The sequence below is a fragment of the Akebia trifoliata genome, chromosome 6, assembly GCF_017979445.1.
Source record: "Akebia trifoliata isolate Shusen 1 chromosome 6, ASM1797944v1, whole genome shotgun sequence".
NCBI classification, from domain to species: domain Eukaryota; kingdom Viridiplantae; phylum Streptophyta; class Magnoliopsida; order Ranunculales; family Lardizabalaceae; genus Akebia; species Akebia trifoliata.
Window position 1 is genome coordinate 20,735,169 of NC_141380.1, and position 23,519 is coordinate 20,758,687.

At 34.8% G+C, this 23,519-nt stretch overlaps 1 protein-coding gene across 1 annotated transcript; it reads right to left on the reverse strand.

Annotated features, from left to right (window-relative positions):
• Positions 1 to 1,543: 1,543 nt before the first annotated feature.
• Positions 1,544 to 21,860, reverse strand: SMT1 (sterol methyltransferase 1). Its single transcript, XM_086446059.1, has 14 exons — positions 21,701 to 21,860; positions 21,426 to 21,536; positions 20,162 to 20,228; positions 8,463 to 8,536; positions 7,252 to 7,336; positions 7,104 to 7,159; positions 4,275 to 4,329; positions 4,128 to 4,175; positions 3,878 to 3,961; positions 3,665 to 3,781; positions 3,502 to 3,585; positions 3,286 to 3,411; positions 2,852 to 2,949; positions 1,544 to 1,868 (listed from the first exon to the last, which is right to left on the reverse strand). The coding sequence occupies exons 2-14, from the start codon at positions 21,506 to 21,508 to the stop codon at positions 1,778 to 1,780; spliced, it is 1,068 nt and encodes a 355-aa protein (XP_086302185.1). The 5' UTR covers positions 21,509 to 21,536; positions 21,701 to 21,860; the 3' UTR covers positions 1,544 to 1,777.
• Positions 21,861 to 23,519: the final 1,659 nt, after the last annotated feature.

Below are 23,519 nucleotides of genomic sequence, written 5' to 3' on the forward strand. Positions count from 1 at the left end.
CTTGTCCAACATGTCGATCAAAATACTTTTGAGAAGCCCAACGTAACTCTGTGTCTACTCTGAAATTGTATCCTTTGGGCAATTCCCACACCAAATGTATAGTATCCCTTGGATTTCCGTTTATCGCATTTTAACACTCAAAAACATTTCTCAAATTCAAGTTATCCTTTGTTGAACACTTGAGAAGAACTTCCAACTTATAAAGAAAGCCGAAATGGTGAGAAGTGACTCAAACCAGCATTTGTGAGAATCTGACGAAACTTAAGAGTTGCCCAATTTTCAAAGGATAATAATGTGCCTCTTTATTAAGTTAATAACTAAATATCCCTCAAAATCTTTCTAAGATTTTAAATTAATGATCGAAAAGACCAAAACATCTAATATAATTATAAATCTTTCAGAAAAAAGAAAAAAAAAACTATTTCCCAAAAAAGAATCTCTTACCAAACAATAACTTTCCAATTATGTATAAAATGAGTTTTTTTGTTTCTGCTAAAGCTTAGAAGCAGAAGCCAAATAGGCCTATATTTTTTGAGATTCTGAAGTTACTTCTCATCAATCGAAAAACCATTATGAGGGACAAGTAGACCATGTTAAGTACTTAAACCCCTTGTCATTTGGCAATGTATTCTCAAAAGCCACACCTATTCCCATCATCTTCACTTCAGCATATGTAGTCTTCAGTGTGACTGAAATTCTCAATATTTCGAGACCAAAACTATAGATAGAACGTAAAAGAACCCAAACTTCAGCTCTGTTCAAAAACATAACACGCAGATATTTTTTTTAGAAATACTCCCTTTTAAATTGTTGATATTAGTTAATGTTGCTTTTTCTTAAAGATTAAACAACTAGTAATTTAAGTATTTAAAGAGCATTTTGAAAATGATCCAAATTTTACCATTAAATGCAACATTGATCTATACGGTCAAGGGGGTAAGTCTAACCTTGCATTTTGCAAGGGACATAATCTTTGAAGGCATTTATTTAAGACCATATTTTTAAACTAATTGAGCTGACTCAAAACTCAGTCAAGCCAACTCAACTCAGGTGAATTTTAAGTTGACTCAGCACAAGAACTTAATGGTGCTAAGCTGCTGTGTGTTGTCAAATCATCAACACAAAAAAAAATCGAGTTGTGTTGGAACTCCACGGAGTTATGCAGCTATATATAATATTTTCATGGAGAACAAAAAAAAATATAGTTATTTCCTTTAAAATAAAATTATTTTTAATTCATTGTTATATGACTCAGCCGAGTCAACTAGCATTGACTTGACTCAACTCTTTGGGCATGCAAGAGAAGTAGAGTTGTAAACTATGATTTAGACTACATAAAAAAAATAAAATAAAAACTGTTGCCATTGTCTATAATCTTCTAATCATTTATATATTATTTTTTTTCTAAAACTTCATAAAATTCCGAAATTTTGATTCCAACTGAATGCATGGGCTTTTAAAGAGTTCCTGCTATTATAACAAAAGATTGTTCAAACATATAAAAGCATAATCTTGGTCATTATTTGAAAAATAAAAATAAAAATTGCAGTCATCAATAAATTCATAATTAATAAAATAGAAAGCTGATAATATTTCTGGTACAATTGTAAGAGAAATATCAAATGATGTTTAATGGCACAACTTACAAAACCACAGTTAGTAACTTCAATTCCATCTCGCCGAGTTCTTCATTTGTCTGCTAATTACTCATTAAAGTAACCAAACTTGCAAATTAGTTTGGCAACTCAATCCAAGTCAAGATGAATATGGTGGTACCTTACGAAGCTTCAGCTGCATTGCTTGATTCCTGAGTGCCCGAAAGAGGCTTTCGAGCCAAGAAGAAGTACATTGGCGTGAAGATCTCTTTCCTGTACAAGATAATTGTGAAAAAATAGATTAGGCCATATTTGGGGCTGCTTTGTTTTCAATACAAATTGTGATTGTGACTTGTGAGAGAAACTGTTAAGTGACAGTATTTACAGAAGTGTTTTTTTGGGGTCTTGAAGCTCTTCTAAAAGCTGTTAGGCATTTGGTGAAAAACAGCTTATATGGACATTTCAATCAACTTGTAGATTTTGGTCATTAACTTAAAACCCTAAAACCAATAAATAATAGCGAAACACTTTCCTTACTAACATAGTGAGTTCTTAAGCCTTACAAAGGGTCATTTTGCTCAAATGGATTACCGCATCAGCAATCAATCATCACAGCCCTCTAAATTTCATTGAAAAACTCAGATTCAGAAAACAAATTCTTTTGAGCTTGATCCAAGCTTTTGAAAATGGACGGCTACCAAACTTCCACCTAACTCCCAAATTTAAATTTAAAATTAACAACGAAAAATAAAAATAAAGAGTGAATTTGTTTTTGAAGTTCATAGAATTTTACCTTCTACAGCCTGAAGCATTGGATCATGTTTTGGATGCCACAAGGTGGTCCCAACCCTTTAGAAAGGGTGAAATCCTTAGTAAGGCTAGTCAGACTCTGAATGATATGGTCATTTTCATCTCAATACTTTCGGTTTTTTTTTTTTATTTTAGTCGGATTCTTGTATAAGTCAGAATTCCAAAGCTAGCCCAGGGTAGGTTCGGCCAACTTTTGGATTCAGGGTTTTGCAGGAATCTGGAGGCTAAGTCGTACTAATGATAAATTGACTCCAAAAATTGCTTATGAAGGTTCAAAAGTGGGAATATGGTCCCCAGGAGCTGCACTAAACGCAACATTGTTTGCAGACAAAGATTTGCTTTTCTTATTATCTTTTCAAATGGAGTATATGTTCTGCTCAGGCACAAATAAGAGGGGCGTGGGAAGAGAAGGAACATGTATTGCAAGGGGGCAGGAAAAATCTTACCTTCCACCGTCAACTAGCCCTTCCGCAGCTTTCTCAAGGAAAGCTTGAACTCTTTGACTTCCTTCTGGAGCAAGGCGCACAAACTCCAAGACCTTGACCTACAAAAAACAAAGAACTTTTCCAATAATACCCCAACTTTTATATTTAAATTTAATATAATCAGAGGGTCATTTCGGATTTTTTCTTTTTTTTTAAACAAGAAAATTTCACTCCCACGATCCTAAAATCAAGTTGATTAATTTTCAAAATTACAAAAATGTCCTTTTTTACTATGAATTATTCAAAAATCCTTCAATTAATATATTAAATTACAAATAAGCCTTTTTGATTCATGTGTGTTGGCACATGCCAACTTCAAGTAATAAGAATAATAACAGAATATTTTTGTAAGTAAAATTAAATATTGCATGCCCAGAGCGCAAAGAAGTCTTTACCATGTTTTTAGTAATGAAGCGTCCCAGAGTTGTTAAGCGGAAGCTAGATAGTGAGAAGTGACTTTTATCCAAAGGCAAATACCAAGGCATAGGCGAATCCGTAGCAAGATCCTTATCCCACATAACCTGTTTCACCAAAGACAAAATAGTACCTTAGATCTAAAGATTTATATAAAAGATACATACCTCAAAGATACAACAATCAAAGATACATACCTCAAACCCTGCAAGCCTAAGAGCATCAAGGCATTGTTTTGTTAACCTAATGTCCGGAAGGCCATCTCCGAGTTCAATTTCTGCCTGAGGTCATGTAAGTATGTTAAAGAATTAGAAGTAAGAAAAAGTCAGTAGAAGGTTATTGTATTTTTAGTATTATTACCTTGATTTTCTGGTGTTCTTGGTTCTTGTGGTCAAAAGCATCAGTCATGCACCACTCGTATGCAGCAAAACATTGGCCAGGCTTTAACACTCTGTAAATTTCTTTGTAGCATCCGAGCTGATCCACCCATAACACAAAGGCTTGATATAAATGTTTGAAACTAACTCAGATATATTTTTTGGAATAAATAATAAGTATTTCAAAAGGACGTACAGCATCTGGTGCATGGCACGTAGCTTCTATTGCATATATTGCATCAAATGTGTTGTCAGAAAATGGCATTTTCATGAAGTCAGCCTGCAGAGTCCACAAATATCATCAAACTAAACATGTTTAACAACAAACATTGAAATTATATTAGAAAAATTAACAAGGAGATGGTAATAAAATAAATGGAAAAATTATAAAAAGAAATGGGATTACTATAAAAGAGAGAAAAAAAGAGAAAAAAAATAATAATAACCTTCATGAAATCACAGGTTTTGTCCAATCCAGCAATGCGGTTCAGTACCTGTCATGCAAATCATTTTTCATGATTGTAAAAATGGAAATTGGAGTTATAACAAGTCTAGGAAGGGATTTTATTACACAGGAAAGAGAGAATTTGTACTTTGCCTCTTGATATCTGGTATTCATTGTTGTTCAACCCTATTATAGATGTTGAGCTGCGACATGTCACCAAAATAAACATTCTCAGAACTGTTTCTTGGATACAAGAAATATTCCTAAAATAACAAGAAACAAAGTACTAATTTTCAAGTACAAAGTTACTAAAATGGATTGTCCCTTTTGAGGTTGTATTTAGAATTACTTTCATATCAGAGCCATGCCATTTTGGAAGACATGTACAAAGACACCACCACTATAATACAGAGTCACAGTAGCAATTACAACAAATTTCTCCCTTGGATTCTTTTTCTGGTAGCCGAACTAGGTCAGCATTTCTGCTTGATAAAACCTTCTTCTTCATTTATTTTTTTCCTTTTTTTGAAATTTGGCAGCATTTCAAAGCTATTGAACTAATATTGTAATATATCATGCATCATATCAAACGACAATATCTGGGTGCATAATTATATCTAACGACGTGGACCAATAAGACTCCTCCACGTGGCCTCTAAAACAGAGCAAGCCTGAGTCGGAAGGGATAGGGCTCCTATCCTTGAAGTAAGTAGGACCATTAGGCGGGTGAGTAGTCTAGCCAAGTGTTGTATGGTGCTTTGGTCCCACTCGATATAACACCGAGACATCCACGAGTCAACACAGCCAAGTTCTTGAGAGGACTCGGTCTGAGTGACACATGTAAGAATCCGAAACACTCAGCTTGACACAGCTTAAAGGTTAGTTTGTTGAGGAAAGATTACAAAATTAGCAATAGCATAAAAACAAACCCTAAACGGGAGATCTCCTAAGATCTTTAAGATCCTAATTAGAGTTAAATTTTTAGATCAAAGTAGGAGACTAACATAAGAAAGAGTTGTAATTCATCACGGAATCAACAGGATAAAGATAGAAAGATCCTAATTCAGGTAGGATTTTAGAATATGTGCAAGATTTTCAAACAAGGAAGTTACCAATGAGAAGAAATCTGAGAATCTATAAATACAAGTATCAACACACAAGTAAAAGACTTTCTTGACTCGTGTTCTAACTCAATCCTTTCGGTTCTCTTGCTAACTTGGTCATCGGTGGATCTTAATCAGGGAACCCCACCCAGATTTGAAGGGAACAAGAGGGAGATCATTCTCAGGATTCGAGTCTGGGGGTGAGATAATTTACCTACAGAATGAATCTTAACAAATCGGTGTACTTACATATGCATAACACTTGCAGCTGATTGATAATATAAAAAGGTATTGACACAAAAGAAATGTAATATCAAATTCTCATCTAGGTAATTGCTTTGCCTGCCCGAGACCCCTAGCACATGAAACAGAGCCTAGCTGGGTTGCTAGACACATCACCATAATTCTTTTAAAGAAATATCATTTAAAGTCTAATAATTTGTTATGAACGTATATATTATTCGGGCAAGAACACTTCCAAAATGTTCAAAGCTAAATCATCATGTAACACCTTAGTTTGGGCCCACTAACCGGAGAACTCATGCCTCGGAATCAGATTGACAGGTTATTCCTAGCTATTGAATATAAGGGATTTTAACCTTGAACCTGGATCCATTGCTTTTTGCACATTGGCTTATTCCTGAAGTCCCTGATGAATTACAAGGGCCGTGAATCAACAACCAGGCCAAATTAGGGACTGTAGGTACACCAAGGGGTTGGGCAAACATTCATTTCTCAGTGGCCCTAAAGAGTGTGTCATGTGGTAAGGTTTGGCTTCACAAACTCAGATTTTGTGCTTTGACTTAGTTCAAACAGTAGCATGTCGGTGATGTGGCACTAAGCCTAATTGTTTTGGTTTCTATGCCTATTTGGTACACTGTTGTTCATTTTGTGCTTTACACTTTTCTCTTCTCATCTCTGTAACATTTTTGTATTAATTCTAATGAAATAAGCAAATTGGCAAATAAATCATCCGCCTAGCCATTCATATGCCCATGGGAACCCTTTTGTCTAGGCTTTGCCAAGTGCTTTTGAACACACCAATAAAGATACCTCAAGAGCATCACATGTTTCAGTCAGCAGATAACAATAGACTGCATATGTTCAGAATTCACAAAATAAGACTAGGAAATAAAAATCATAAATGAGCATTTTCTTTAGGGAACTTCAAAGTGGCCCCAAATGAAGATAAAAGAAAAGAAAATTATTTGAGATGGTTAGGCATGTGCACAGATGCAAGTTAAAAGGCTCTAAAAAGGCAAAAGGCAGACCAAAAATGATGTGTATGACAAGCAAATATATGCATATCTTGAATGAATATAAAGTTGAATAACAAAGTAGAACTCACGTTGTTGAATTCCAATACTTGAGTAAAGCATGGATGATGATGATGATTCTACTGGATCACTGTTCTAACAATTGGTCGGGTTTGGAACTCTTTAGGTCTACAAATCCTTTTGTGTCTGACTAGTTTTTTGGACCATTTCAAAGACTCGACATAAGGGCCTGACTCCGGCTTGGCTTGAGATGGATAAAACAGACGATGGGAAAAGAGATAAGCCAGGCTTTCTAAGCTTGCGAATGGGAATAATTTCTACCTACACAAATATGGTCCATTGATAAACCACAATTTGAGTGCAACAATTTATTTCATCAGTCAATATAAACCAAGCCTTGGTGCTAAATCTAATCAATTACACACTTAAATATTATTTAGACAGAACAATACAAATAAGTTGAACGAATGTCATAATCAAGCCCTGTTCTGAATACTAATATAGCATAGTAAATGGAATCAAATCCTCATAACAGAATTATAAAAAAATTCTATTACAATGAGAATGTACAACTCACGAGTCATGACATATTGTTACCTAAATCTAGCAATTTCTCTCAACGGCCCACCAATTCCACATCCCACGTCCAACACCTACAATGACAACCCAAAAGCTGAACTTCAAAATTTTCCCAAAATGAAAATATAGAACCTTATAATGATTGTAACATCTGAATGAAACAAACCTTTTGACCACGTTTTAGGCCTAGTTGTAAAGCAAGAAAGTGCTCATGCCGCTTGATACTCTCACGAAGTGACTCCCCTTTCCATCTGGGTATAAAATAATGCTCATGCTTAGCTCATCTACAGCAATAATGATTGTAAAGAAACCTTGCATACAAGTTAAAATTGCATTTCCAACTAGCTATAAAAGTTGTATTCTATCAAGATTAATCTTCTTTTCATATTTTTATATGTTGCATTCTATATAGATTGAACAAAGAAGATTTAGATGAAACCTCTTCTTGTCTATCTTTCTATATATATGTGTAATAGTGGATAAGGTGTACAAGACAACATTACACTTTTTCCTTCTATAATACTAGCATTAGGGTTTTCAGCGATAGGTGTACTCTGATTCCGTGCGTAAGAACATTCTTTTGATTCTTTCTGATGCCTAATGAGAATACGCCATCTGGCTGACGTACTTCCTAGTGGCCCGTCACGAGACCCCTTTCTCCTCACGCATCTCCCCTCCTCTGCTTCTAGAAGCTTCCTCCCCTCTATCGTCCCTGTCAATGGTACCCTTCAGTCTCATATCACCGCATGTCCCCTTTCACCTTTAACTTACCACACTTGTGCCAGGTGAAAATCTCCTCATTAACAATATATGTATATATATATATATATATATATATATATAGAGAGAGAGAGAGAGAGGGAAAGTTAATCTCCTTTGCAGTTTGTTGGGCTACACTTGGAAGAATTGTAAAACTTTCAAGGGTAAAGAAAATGATATGGAACAAGGACTCGGTCCATGGTGTATCATTGGCCAGAGATTCTGCCAAAATAAAGGGGTTGTAGGTTCTGTTTTTAGCTAGCCTAAAATGGGACACACGTCGTCTTCTTTTCTTCTTCTTTTCAATTTTGTTGTTTAAAGGTAGAACTTTGACCATTGCACCAATTGCTTGGAATTATAGTTCTCTTGAATTAATACAAATGATATGCACTTGTGGGATCTTAGATCTTTCATTTCAAATGTGGAGTTCAAGCTCATAGTGAAATAGATGGCCCAATATTTTTTCAATTTATAATAATCTTTGGACAAAAGTAAAATGTAGGAATGAGTTGATTTTTGGTTATGATTATCTTCATGGTTAGAAGATTATCCTCGCTCATTGGCCCCATGAGCATGTATCATAACATCCCATTATGATAATGTAAAGCTAATGCTCACCTGTGTGCAAAATGAAAAGACTCTCCCCAGCCAAATTCATAAAAGCTGGTCACAAGATCGTAGTACTTGTTAACCTGAAATCCAAATGATACATATAATCAAAACGGATAATATTATCTGGAAAAAACATTAGAGGAATTTATTTGTAAGGAAAAAAATAATCTTAAGAAATTGCATAATAGGGTTTTGTAATTTTTCACAATCAATCAATAATTAAAAGGAAAAGTAACAAACAACCATCCTAGACTTTTGCATTTTAAAGCATCCCACTACCTGATGTAGGAGGTTCTATGTTCTTGAAACAAATAAATCCGAAATAGTAATTGATTGGAATAAATACTGGTGGAATTGGTTTCTCGTATTAGGGAATACTTATCAATAGGTTTCTCAACCACTCAACTTCAATTCCAGTTATAAGGCAATGAACTCTGATTCCATTGTAGATTTAGTCATACATATCTACTTGGATGACTTCCAAGACAATCTCTCCACCTAATGTGAAAATATAGCTACTAGTGGACTTGGATTCATCAGATTCTGAGATCCAGTTCGTATCACTATACCCTTCTAACACAATTGGACTTCCACTAAAATGTAAGCCCAAATTCATGGTTCCCCTCAAATATCTAAGAACTCTCACTAATGATGTCCAATGATCTCTAACAGGATTACTAGTAAATATCCTTAACACCCTCATAACAAAAGCTATATTAGGTCAAGCATAGTTCATTCAATACATCAAACTTCTTCTGATCTTGGCATATTCTTTTTGTGACAAACTAGCACCTATAGTTTTCTTTAACTTCATGTTTGAATCAAAAGGATTTAAAATAGGTACACTCTCAAAGTAACCAACTTCTTTAAAACTTTCTCTACGTAGTGACTTTGAGATAATGCAAATCCTTCATCTTTTTTTGCTATTTTAATCCCAAGCATGACATCAACTTCTCCAAAGTCCATGTCAAATTTAGATTTTAAGAAAGATTTAGGATCTTCAACAACTTTCAGATTTGTTCCTAAAATCAACATATCATCTACATATAAGCAAATGATTATACTAGTTTTACCACAAAATTTACCATACATGCACCTATTACAATCATTGAAGATATATCCACTAGATTTAAGCATGGATTCGAATGTCTCATGTCATTGTTTAGGTGCTTGTTTCAGCCCATATTAGGACTTTCCTAGCCTACACACTTTATTTTCTTGGCTAGGAACTACACACTCTTCAAGTTGTTTCATATGAATTTCTTCTTCTAAATTACCATTTAAGAATGCCATTTTGACATTCATTTGGTGAACAACTAGCTTATAAATAGAAGCTAATGCAACCAAGACTCTAATAGTAGCAATCCCAATAATTGGAGAGTATGTGTCAAAGTAATTTATTTCTTCCTTCTGTTTAAGACCTTTGGCTACCAACCTTCCTTTAAACTTATCTATGGATCAATCTAAATTATGGTGCGCTTAGATGTGGTAGTTAGTTAGAGTTGGAGTTTGTGGAGTTCATTCTAACTCCTTAAATAAACACTAGTGTTTGGTTTCCTATAGGAATTCAATCGAGGAATTGTTCGCATTTGACTGATACCCTATATGACTTATCTGTTACTTTGAAAATCTCGTCCTAGAGTTTGAATATTTTATATTTTGATAAAAATAATTAATTTTTGGTAATTTAAATAATTATAATCTTAAATAAATATGATTTTGTGGCTAAACATATTCTAATCACCTTATTTTATCAAAAAAATTATAATTATTTAACTAGGAATCCAGGTTATAAATAATTAAAGTGAGTTAAATGATTATAAGAGATGACTTGAGTGAGTAAACTCGATTTTGGGATGAGATTGAATATTGAAATTTAAGAAAAACACTTTATTTACCAACTTAGTAAGAATTCAAACCTTACCAAGGGTTGTTGAGCTCAAATGGATTACCACATTAGCAATCCAACACCATAGCCCTCTAGATTTCATAGAGAAAGTCAGATCCAAAGAAAATAAAAAGAAAAAGAAATTTTTTGGGCTTGATCCAAGGTTTTGAAAATGGACAGCTACCGAACTCCCAAATTTAAAATTAAAATTAAAATTCAATGGTGAAAAATACATTTTTTTCGAAACTACCTTTTTTTCAAAATTCATAGAATATTTTCATCTACATTGGATCATGTATTTGGATGCCACAAGGTGAGCTCAACGACCCCTTAGTAAGTTTTAAATCTTATTAAGCTAGTAAGGCAAGCCTTTCTCATAAAAACCATAGAGTAAAACGGAGGGCAGAGAGAAAGAAATGGGTGTGACGATAAACCATGGGGAAGAAGGGAGGTGAATAAAGGGGTGGGAGTTGTAACTCCCACCTATATAGGTGGAAGTTGTAAATCCCTTAAAAATGGGAGTTGAGGACCTTCTTGGAGTTGTAACTCCTTGGAATTGGTGAACCAAACAACCTATTGGAATTTTGAGATCGAAGTTGTAATTCCAACTCTCACCAATTACCATTTCCAAACACACCATTAATTTCTTTTTAAATACCCATTTGCATCGAATAGGTTTAGTGCCTTTAGGTAAGTCCGCTATGCCTCATGTATGGTTTAACATGATCGACTCTAATTCACTGTTAATGACCTCTTTCCAAAATACAACATCAGGAGATGTCACAGCTTCTTGATAAGATCATGAATCATCATCCACTAAATAGGTACAAAAATCATCTCCAGATTGGTTTTTTTTTCTAACTCTTTTACTCCTTCAAGGTTTTATTTCTTCTACAACCTCATTAGGATATATCTCTTAAAGAAAAGATTCAAAAACAGTGTTTTAACCTTCTTCAACCATCTTACCTTTGTCATTGGAGTTTAAAGATGTCTTGTCCTTCATTGGAAAGATATTCTCAAAGAATTCAACATCCCTAGTTTCAATAATAACATAACTTTTTATTTCATTTCCTTTAGACCTTAAGGGTATAAGAAATACTATTTTCTGAATATTCGGAGACTACACAATCAATTATTTTAGAGCCTATTTTTCTCTTTTTGATTTTTGGGAGTCCTACCTTACAAAGACACCCCCACACTTTAAGATAACTTAAGTAGGGCACATTACATTTTCATAATTCATATGGAGTTTTGCCTAATTTTCTATGAGGTATACTCTCTGAGAATTGTTTATCTCCACATGTTACTAGGCAAACCAGAACTTAAAAGTAAAGCATTCAACATCTCCTTAAGAGATCTATTTTTCCTTGAATAATATCATTTTGTAATCTGTAAAACAAAACTGACTTAAGAGATTTGGTCATATTCACCACCTCTATCAGATCTTAATCTCTTAATTTTTATATCTAATTGATTCTAACCCTTATTCTTATACCTAATGAACATATTTTCTACTTCATTTTTACTTCTAAGTAGATAAATTCTTGTGTACCTAGAGTAATCATCCATAAAGGTAATGTAATATCATTTACCTCCTCTCAATTATAAACTCGTATAGTCTCCAAAATCACTATGGACAAGATTTAAAAGATCTAAGGTTCTTGACACACTATTATGTGATTTATGAGTGACTTTTGCTTCCACACAAGTCTCACATTTTTCTAGATCTTTATATTTTAGATTTGTTAAAATTCCCAAGTTTTTCAATTTCTTTTATTTTCCTACACTAATATGTCCTAGCCTAGCATGCCATAAAGAAATTGACTCAACAAGATAAGCAGAAGATGGTACATTTTCATTCATAACATTGAGTACAAACAAACCATTATTACAATACACTTTTCTTATAAACGCTCAATTCTTGGTCAATACAAGTTTGTTTGACTCAAATAAAAGTTTTATACGAGCTTTGTTCAAGAAAGAACCAGACATAATATTTCTTCTAATGGTAGGAACATGTAGGACATCAGTAATTGCTAGTGTATTCCCAAAAATCAGCTTAATGATCACTTTGCCTTTTCCAACAACTTGAGATGTCCTCAAGACTCCTAAGTAGACCACTTCTTCCCCTACAGGATTGGAGGAGGTAAACATCTCCTTGTTTCCACACACGTGCCTCGTAGCACCAGTGTGAACAACCCAGTCTTTCAAGTTTTCAACAAGACTGACCTCTAAAAGAACTACAACTATTGTGCCATCATTTATTTTTGTTAGATTTACATGATTCCCTTTTAACTTTTCCTTAGTCTTCCCGAATCTACATTCAATAGATTGATGACCAGGTTTTTCACACACAAAACAACAAACTTTTGGCTTCTTAAAGCCATCAATGTTCTTTATCCTTAGTCCTTCTTTTTTGAACATCTTATTAGTCTTGAACTTAGCGGGTTGAAAGTCTCATTCTACAAGATTGGCCTTGGTGACAAACTATTTCACCATACCATTCTTTTCTCTCTGTCTACTATGGCTTCCATGTTGATGTTCGACATGAGGTCTTCAAGAGATTTATCTTTCTTTTTTTGCCTCAAATTGGTCTCAGGAAGTTTCTCAATTAGATATGACACTTCAAACTGTTCTAGCAATTTAATGCCTTCATAGGTTAACATGTGAACAATGTTTTGAAATTCATTTAGTTGGTCCATGATTGACTTCCTGTCTACAATTAAAAATTTAGGAATGTTTTCACTACATACTTTCTAACACCAACGATTTTCTAATGCCCCCCCCCCCCCCCCCCAAGTCTCTAGCAGACTCATACACAATAAATATCATAAAGGGTATTTACAAGATAGGACAAGATATAATTGTTGCAGATCCCATCTGCTTTGTTCCAATTTTGCAAGTTAGGATAGATCTCTGTAGGTTTTTATCCCTTGAGAACAAAAATGTCAATTCAAGGCTTCAAGGAAGAAGAGCATCTTCTGGCTCCACCGTCAGTCAAATTTCTTATTAAAAGGTTTAGGTTTCAGTAGGTATAGTTTCACATGTTCAGGTTTAAAGTCCATGTTTCAAGATGTAAAAACAGAAGTAGGAATTGGTTTTAAGTTTGTTGGAGGTTCTATGTTCTTGAAACAAATAAATCCTAAATAGTCATAAATTAGAATAAATAGAAAATTGGAAAAACTTATCAATTTGTGATTGAGGCATAAAGAAGTTGTTGTCCTTAAAACCAATTTTGCCCCTTTAGAATAGTTTATATAGTGCAATTAATTGGTTTGCAAGATTCAACACTCACACTTCGTTAACCGTGCAATAAAAAATAACAAATCTTCGACAAACAAGATAAACCAAATGTTGTACAAACAGCAGGAATAGTTTGATGAGAATAGTAACACAGTTGATAATAGAAAAGAGGGAGAAAGAGAGATCATAACTCATTTTCTGTGTTTACAACACTAGGGCATGACCTATTTTTATAGACAAGAGGCCCAACGGTTCAATAGAGTAATGGTAGTGGATATTTGAACCTTAATTGGCCTGTTTCTAGACGTTAAAGAAGCCCAACGGTTCAATAAAGTAATGGTAGTAGACATTTGAGCCTTAATTGGCCCCATTTCTAAATGTTAGATAACCCCAACAATCCAAAGCACAATAAAGATTGGAAAGCATTGATCTAATTGTTAAAGAAGATCTACGGTTGAGATTGAATAAAATATCAATGGAATTCTGAGTAAAAAGATCCTCAAATAAGACCCAAACCCAATCTAGAGTCCGAACTCAGCCCCGACGTATGTGCGTGTGTATGTGTGCTATTACGTACACAAACGTGCACAAGAACGCATTAAGGTTTTCTGGCAGGTTGCACTGAACCTTAATAGGCAACAATCCCATGGTGCCTGTGTGCATGTGAGGCCTACTCTATTATTTACTCATATCCAAGTAAGAGATAAAGTGGATGCCTTTAAAAGTTCAACTCAGCTTTCATCTTTTTCAATGTAAGACTAAATATGTAAAGAGTTCTCTACAACTCTCAAAAGCAACAAAGCAAAAAGAATTTTTGACTTTCAGCAAATGCAAAAGGAAAGAAGGTTTCTAGCTTTAAGATTCACAAAAGCGTAAACCTAAATAATTATGAATTTAAGGAATTACAATAATATTTATAAACTGTGATAACCATGCCGCTATAGCCAAGGCTAAAAATCATATATATAATGGTAAGAGTAGAAACATACGTCTTAAACATGATGTTGTAAGACAACTAATGATAGATAGAGTAATTGTTATTGACTTTGTGAGGTCAGAAAGCAACTTATCAGATCCATTAACAAACCACTAGCTAGAAGGTTGGTGAACAAAAAATCGAGGGGAATGGGACTAAAACCTATGTATATTTAGTCTGTGATGGACATCTAATCTACATGAATGGAGATCCCAGGAAGTATTGGTGAAGCACCAGTGAAAAAGAGTTAAGAAATTTGGTTTCTTTCCTATAGTGTTAAATAGTGCTTATATATGATAAGATGAGGGTAAAAAAAATTCTTAATAAAGTCCATAACCTATTTAGGTGGTGTGTAATAGTCATAAAACACATTTGATGGACTTACCTATGTGAATGTGGGAGTGGGGCTGCTTCCTATGAATATTGTGGGCAAGTATTCTAGAGCATTCATGAAATAACCAAGATTCAACACATAGCCGAAAAGTGTCAAACCATAAGAACTTGAAGAGACCAAGAAAGAAAGATGTGTATGATGTATGTAGTTAACTCACAACAAAAGAAAAAGGTTTACGTAACCTAATTACACTAAGTCTTTGTAAGTTCTACTCATCTATGTTAAGTGTCGATTAAGTCCAAAAGACAGACATTAGATATAGGGTATTTCACCTTATACAAGCAACATTGATGTCTCTCCTTAACTATGAATCATGTGGGAGATTGTTGTAATTCCTTAAATTCATTTTGATTCATAGTAATTTAGGTTTCCTCTTTTGGGAATCTTGAAGATAGGAAGCTTCTTTCCTTTTTTATGTTTGTTGAAAGTCAAAGATTCTCTTTGCTTTGTTGATTTTGAGAGTTATAAAGATAACTCTTTAACTATTTAGTCCTACATCGAATAAAGATGAAATTTGAGTTAAACTTTTAAAAACATATACTCTACCTTTTGCTTGGATATGAGTGAGTAATAGAGTGGGCCTCACATGCACATGGGGGCCCAAGGCACCATGGGATTGTAGTCTATAGCCCATTAAGCTTCAGTAGAACCCGTCAAAAAACATTAATGAACGCACGTGCATGTGTCGCGCAAGCAATAACACACACACGCGCGACGGACCAAAAATCAGGTTCGAACTTGGGTTTGGGTCTTATTTGAGGATTTATTTACTCAAAATTCCATTGATATTTTATTCAATCTCAGTCCTTAGACTAACGGTTTCTAATATTTATTGAGTTTTAGACGTTGGGTTCTCCAATATTCAAAAACGAGAAGGCCCAAATGTTCACTACCATTACTCCATTGAACCATTGGGCCCTTTGTTTATAAAAAGAGGTCGTACCCTAGTATTGTAGACATAAAAAACAATTTCTGATCTCTCTTCGTCTCTTTTATTATCAATTGTGATATTATTCTCATCAAACTATTCCTACTACTTATACAACAACTGGTCTGATCTTGTTCATCGAAGATTTATTATCTCCAAGTACACGGTTAGCCTTGAGTGTAACTGTTAAATCTCATAAGCCAACCGCTTGAGATCGATTGTACTATGGAAACTATCTTAAGGGGGGCGAAATTGATTTTAAAGACAACGATTTCTTCGTGCCTCAGTCAAAAACCAATAAGTTTTTCCAATTTTCTATCCATTATTGTTTAAGATTTATTTATTTCAAGAACCCAGAACCATAACACCTAACACTTCATTTTCAAGTAAAAATTAAAATGTCCATGGCGTAGCCTATCCGTTTATCTGTCATGTCAGGTAACATGGGCTCACAATTCTTCATTCTTCAACTAAAAACATCATAAAAACTCTTTCCACTTTGCAAACACGCACAAAACTTTAACATGATCATTAATTAAGAGAAGTATAAATTGGGTAGTGCCAAGTCCGACTTTATCTCTCTTTCGGAGTTGGGATACTACAATGTTCTGTGGAAGGAAGAAAACCTTGTGGAGATTTCTCCTTTTTGCTACTTCTTGGGGGACTTGGCTGGAAAGGAACAAAAGAATCTTCAATGGCGTCGTATTGTCAAATCAAAAGCTTCTGTTAAATATTCTCGGGTTGTTGTTTCTTTTGTGCATATTATTTCCAGAGTTTAAGGGTGTATTTTTTTAGGACTTTGTTTTTAGATTGGACACTTTGTGTGCTAGTTAGTTGTTTTTGTTGTTATTTGGTTGGTCATCTCGACCACCTATGGTATCTTTTTTTTTCTTTTTCTCAATAAAATTTATGCTTTTCAAAAAACAATTAGAGAAGTATAAAACTACAATTTATTATCATTTCAAGGTTCCTAAGAGAATTTTTCAACATTGGTCATCTTCCTTGATCTTGATGCATGGAGGGGTGAACCTTAATTCGTTTGATTCCGTTGACAAGTAAAAAGGATTTTTATGTTGGCAAATTTCACTGTAAACTTTTTTTTTATGAGTAAAAAGTATTATTGAGAGGGGCGGACGAGAAGACCTAAAACCCCATGGAGGAACAACAAAAGCAAATAAAAAATGAAAAAGTTAAAAGACTTCCCAAGCGATTACAAACCCAATCCCATTGCACCAAGAGGTCTTCAAAATAGATCCATTTTGCTTCAATAAACAACAAGCTCCAATGAAACAAAAAACCTAAAATATCGATAAGTATCTCATGATTTTCTTGTTCCTTATTCTCAAAAACCCTAACGTTTCTCTCACGCCAAATCCCCAACAAATGGCCAAAGAGGTGAGATTTCACAACTTCCTCTTAAAAGGTTTTAAACTCGCTCCCCACTAGGACTACCTATCAAACACATTCCAAGGTGTCCTTCGGAGGCAACCCAGAACCCCAAACAAGCTAAAGAAGTGAGACCAAATTGTTGAGACGGTCAAGTAATGAAGAAGGATGTAACTCACAGATTCCCCATCGGATTAGCATAGGCAACAGAAATTGACCGACATAATTCCCCTCATCATAACATTATCCAAGGTAAGCAACTTCCCTTGGAATGCCACCCAAATGAAGATGGTCACCTTAGAAGGAACTTGATATCCTCGAACGCCTTTAAAAGGAAAAGCACCAATTGGATTAGACAAAGCAAGGTAGAAAGAACGAACCGAGAAACGTCACCTATTTTCTAACCTCCAAACACAAATATCTTCCCTATCGAAATTGCACACCAACATATCAAGAACTCCCAAAATGCCCACGATTTCCTCCAATTCCCAGTCATTTAGACTTCTTCTTAGTCCCAAATCCCAACTCAGCTCCCTAATAGAATTGGCAAAGAAACCAACAACAATACTTTCTTTCTTCAACAAAATGGAATACAACCTGGAAAACCGATCCTTAAGGCTTAAGGAACCAACCCAAACATCCTCCCAGAAATGAACCAAAGAACCTCTCCCAACTTTGAAGGAAATGTTAACCTGGAAGAAAGGAAGGATGCGTTGGACGCCTTTCCAAACTCTCCAACCATATGGCACACTCACCCGACCACTCTCCCAACCATGAGCCTTTTCACCAAACTTTGCCGCAATCACCTTTCTTCACAAATTGTCTCTCGCACCCGAATCTACACAACCACTTCCCAAACGTCTTGTTCATGAATCTCAAATTTTGAATCCCTAGACCTCATTTCTTTTTTGGGTGGCATGCATTTCCAACTAACCAAGTGAAATTTTCTTTACCCCTCTTGTCGTGCCACAAGAAATCCCTAAACAACTTGTTTAGTTTTGTCTCCAATGGCTAGGATGGAGAATAAGGATAAGAAGTATATCGAAATACTCGATAGCATACTCTTAATCAAGGTCAACTTCCCCCCTTTGGAAAGATAATGAGCCTTCCAGGAAGACAATCTTCTCCCCACTCTTTGCAAAATCGGATCCCACATCGACTGACAAATATAAGACGCTCCCAAAGGTAGACCAAGGTAGGAAACTGGAAAAACACCCACCTCCCTAGAAGACCAATATTTTCAACTTGACCCACAACGAACACCTTGCTTTTTCTGAAATTCAAAGGAATGCCGAAAAACGTCTCAAAGCACACTAAAATACCAATCAACACTTGAATCTGCTGAATTGAAGCATCAAACAAGAACAGAGTATTGTTGGCGAACTAAAGATGGGAAACAACTGGACCCCCTACCGCCGCCTGGAAACCAGAAATATCTTTATTCACTACCACCTTCGCAACCATCCTATTAGCCTCCACAACAATAATAAACAAAAAGAGGGTCCCTTTGTCTCAGGCCTCTCGACCTCTTGAAGAAACCAGGTAGGGATCTGTTAACCAAAATCGAAAACAAAGGAGTGGAAACGCATTTCATTACCCAACCTATCCATTTCTGACCAAACCCCATACGATGAAACAAATACCTCAAACAATTCCAACTGACATGATCATACGCCTTCTCAAAATCAACTTTACAAATCAACCCGAGAGCCCGCAATTTCAATCTTGAATCAATGCACTCGTTAGCAACCAATACACCATCCAGAATTTGTCTACCTCGAACAAAATCCCCTTGAGCTAAGCTAATGATATCCTCCATTACCAACTTCAAGTATTGTTGTATTGGACTACCCTTACAATCATGTTTCACAAATACCACACGGTGAAACTTACATCCCCCCCCCCCCCCCTCCCTTTTGGTTAGAGAAGACCTATAAGAGGATAATACAAATTTCACCGAGGTTTAACATATTGGAACCACCAATATTTTTTCTTTACAAAACAGGAAGGGGAAAGAGTTTAGTGCGAACAAGAATCTTAAGGTTCCATTCAGTTAGCGCTAAAAAGGATATTCTTAGTATTAATGCCTCCATTATATATCTTCAAAACTAGGAATAATTGTTCATCAAGCATAAATAATAAAAGTAATAATGCAGAAGACGCCATTAAAATTTTGATCAAGTAATGTAATAATGCCTCCATTATTTATCTTAAAACCACAGATTCCATGAGATGATTCATCAGATAACTCAATTGTTTACTTACCACATGAAGGAATGCTTGGGAGTATGTGAGTGAGAAATATGGACAAACATCGGTCAAATGTATTAACTAAATGCAATGTTCTTCAGATAACTTACTACCATAATTTAAACATTTTCTGGTTGACTTTTAGTAGTAGAACCTCAACCCAAAAAGGCAGAAACATAATCCTAACATTCTCAATCTAGAAAAGATGACTAGAACGTTGAAGTGCTTCACAGATTTTGAATCCTAACATTTTCTGGTGATTTCTTTTTTCTTTTTGGCTATCTTAGGTGAGATTCTCTTTCACCCTTTTCGACAATGTCATTTCATGCTCATCTCTTATAAAATTGTCCTTTTACAGAAAAATAAATAAATTGAAGAAATGTGTAGCTAACAAGAAGATAATTCATATTTGCATGTCAGGGTATGATTGACAAATCATCATTGTTGTCTATACTTCATCCCAAGAACTGAATTCATATTTCATGTCAGGGACGATTGACAAATCATCATCATTCTTTATAACTTACCCCAATAACTGAGGTTGGCAACATGAATCCTATTTCTTCATATAAATATGTCATAAACCATTTTGTAAGTCAGGGTACAACCAAATCGCACACACACAAAAAAGTTTGCTCACCATGTCACTGTAATTAGCTTTTCTCTCCTCCTCATCCCCTCCGTAACAAACATGATATTTCTCATACCTAGATAATTACACCAAAAATTGTATTAGAAAAAATTTGAACACAATGAATAAAACCTTATCCTAGTCCACAAAAAGCAAATCCAGAAACAACTTCAACATAGAGTCCTGACCATAAAAAATGACAGAAGAAAATAGGTATAAGTAGAAGAGATTAAGAAAACACAAAATGAGTAGTATGATGATATTCAACCAATACACAAATCTTAGAACAGCTCCAATATGATGTGAAACATGAATGACATGGAAATATTTTGAAGTAGAGCTGATGTTATAATGGAGAGGATGTGGCGCGATTGATAGTTATTGTAGTAAATTAAATAGTTATGGTAGTTATTTTTTGAATTCAACAAAAAGAATTGTAATGAGCTAGTTACTGCAATAGCTTGGTTATTGTAAAGTCTATCAATGTGAAAATATTGTATTGCTAGAATGTATGAAGAATTAATCCAATTCACTTGGAAAGTCTAGGAGGCTTGCTCCCATCTCAAATTGAGATTCACAGGAGGTCCAATCTTCCTCAAATTAGATCAACTCCATCTTCTCCGTTTTCCAATTTTCTTATGGTCATCAAGTAAAAATTAAGTTCGTAAAACAATGCAGAACAACTCCATACCAATACACAAATCCAGGAAAAAAAATCCAATGCAGAATGTAAATAATAAATAATGATCATTCAGAACAGACTCCACAAAAAGATTTAAAATCTCATCTTGAGGTAATGTGTCAATCAAGAGAAAAAACAACATTGTCTCGACCAAAACATTCAATGCTTCAGGGTCACTATTTCGCATCGGTCTCGGCCAATACCAAGATGTATCAACCGATAAAGTCCAATATTTGAATCATTAATGGGTAATTTATTATTTCAATTCAACTTATCTTGATTTAGGATGAAAATGGACTAATGTTGATTTGCTAAGTGATGTTAACAAGATCTATATTCTAAGGACCTGAGAGATCAGATCAGATCCACTAAATTGGACAAAAATATGTTTTTTCCATAGGTTTAACAGATTTCATCCCTATTGATCTAGATTTCTATCATCTATTTTCTCAAATAACTAAAAATAAAGATCAAAAGTAGGATTCAAACACACACAAAAACAAAAATTCCTAGATCTATATAAAGAACCATCGATAGATAGCAAACATACATGCATTACTACTGAAGAGAATAAATAAATAAATAATATACTTCTCAACAGCGGAAAGAACTTCTTTTTTCTCAAGCTTTCCTCCAAGACCAGATGCCAGATCCAAAGCTCCGTCCTTCGACATCTCTCGATTCCCTCAAACACACAAAGATCTGAAAAACATTCCAAAATGGACAAAACATTTCACCTTTTCATCTCTACTTTTCAACAAAAATTTATCAAAAAAGGTTATTGTTTTCAAATAATAAAAATCAACACCATTAGGGAGAAACAGATAGGTTCAGAGATCTCCAAATAGAAATCAGAGAGAACTTACATTGAGACGAATATGAAAATCCTAGGATACGTTTCTGAGGGAGAAAACAGACTCAGGACCTGCGAGCGAGGGAGAGAACAGGGGAGAGAGAAGCGAGAGAGCGCAGAGTGTTATGTTTTATTCTCGTCCAAACGGAGGCATAACAAGCCAGCCTGGACACGACATATTATTCTTTCCACGTCAGCAAACCCACGTGCACGGCTGAAAAGGCCATGCTATTTTGTAACCTCAAACCTTTGTTGACCAACTCTCCCCATTTTGAAATCCTTATTCTCTTTCTATCTTTATCTTTCCTTCCTCTACTTACTCTCTCTCTATCTCTCTCTCTCCTCTTACAACTTGCAAGGCATGTGGTTGCAAGTGTGCAAGCTGCCTCTCAACTCCAGCGGTCGGAGTCATCTTTCCTTCCCTTTCTCTCTCACCCCTCTTACAACTTGCAAGGTGTGCAGTTGTGCTACGGGTATTTGGCTGCACTACAAGTGTGCGGTTGCGAGCTATCTCTCAACTCCGACGATCAGCGGATCATCCCTCCCTCTGTGATTTGATTGCTTTTATGAATGGATTTGCTCACTTACCTATCTCTTCTATATAGTTGAGTGTTAGATTATTTTTTGACTATTTTTTCATTTATTTTGGAAATTATAAAAAACATTATTGTTTTGAAATAATTTCATTGTTTGTACTCATGTTATCTATTTTCTTGAAGGAGATCTTATTCTACTTTTACCCTATTTTATTATCTTAGTTTTTATTCTCTTATTATCACTTTACAATTTTTGTTCTTAAATATTAGATAAAGTTTAGTAAGAATAGGTATTTTTTTCTTTAACAAAAAAAATATTAGATGAAGTTTTTTGGCGGTCCATGAAACCGAACCGAACCAAACCGAATTAAGGTCGGTTTGGGTTGATTTGGTTCTAGATCAATTCAGTTCAGTTCTGATTCTCATATAATGGAACCAACCTTGATCGGTTCAATTCTGATTTTGTTCTAAACCGAACCAACCCAAACCAAGTTACACCCCTAGTTCTAATTGAGTAAACACTTTCCTTTCTAACTTTGTAAGATTTAAAATCTTACAAAAGGTAGCTAGGCTCACATGGATTACCATATTGGCAATCCAACACTAGAGGTGCAACTTCTTTCAGTTTGGTTCAATTTGAAGTCAATTTGGAATTAAACCGACATAGGTCGGTTCCACTAAATAAGAATAAGAACCGAACCAAATTCCATTGGAACCAAACCAACCAAAATCGAATTAAAGTTGGTTTGGTTCAGTTCGGTTTTACGGATTGCCAATATTCCATAAATTGTAAGTAATATATATATTCGGTTCTCGGGTTGGTTCGATTCTATACAAGCTTGATCCGAGAACCGAACCAAATTGATTGATTTTCCTTTTTGTAACCTGAAATCGAACTGCAACTTATTCCAAACCACCCCAAAGCTATCGATTTGGTTTGGTTCTCGGTTTGAATCGGATCAAGTTGCACCCCTATTTAACACACATAGCCATATAATAAAATAATAATTTTTTAGCCATCTTGTGTTCATGATTTAGATCTGATTTAAAAAAAAAAAAAAATCTTGTTTGGCCTGATCCAAGTCTTAAAATAAATGAACAGCTACTGGCTCAATTTTAGAACAATGGGATTTTACCATTTTACTGATGTGGCACTCTTTGATCATCCAAACTATACTATATGGAGCTATAGGAAATTTGCACTACAGAGGATCCTCCCCAACAAACAACCTTCTAGATTTCATAGAAAAACTCATACTCAAAAGAAAAATTTAGAACAAATATAATTTTTTATCT

Excerpts from the sequence above, each read along its gene's own strand:
- SMT1 (XM_086446059.1), bottom strand. The coding sequence starts at position 21,508 with ATGTCGAAGGACGGAGCTTTGGATCTGGCATCTGGTCTTGGAGGAAAG. Across the intron at positions 4,330-7,103 it reads AGAGAAATTGCTAGATTTAG|CTCAACATCTATAATAGGGT; the intron begins GTAACAATATGT and ends GACATGTCGCAG. Across the intron at positions 2,950-3,285 it reads GCTTCATTACTAAAAACATG|GTCAAGGTCTTGGAGTTTGT; the intron begins GTAAAGACTTCT and ends TGTTTTTTGTAG.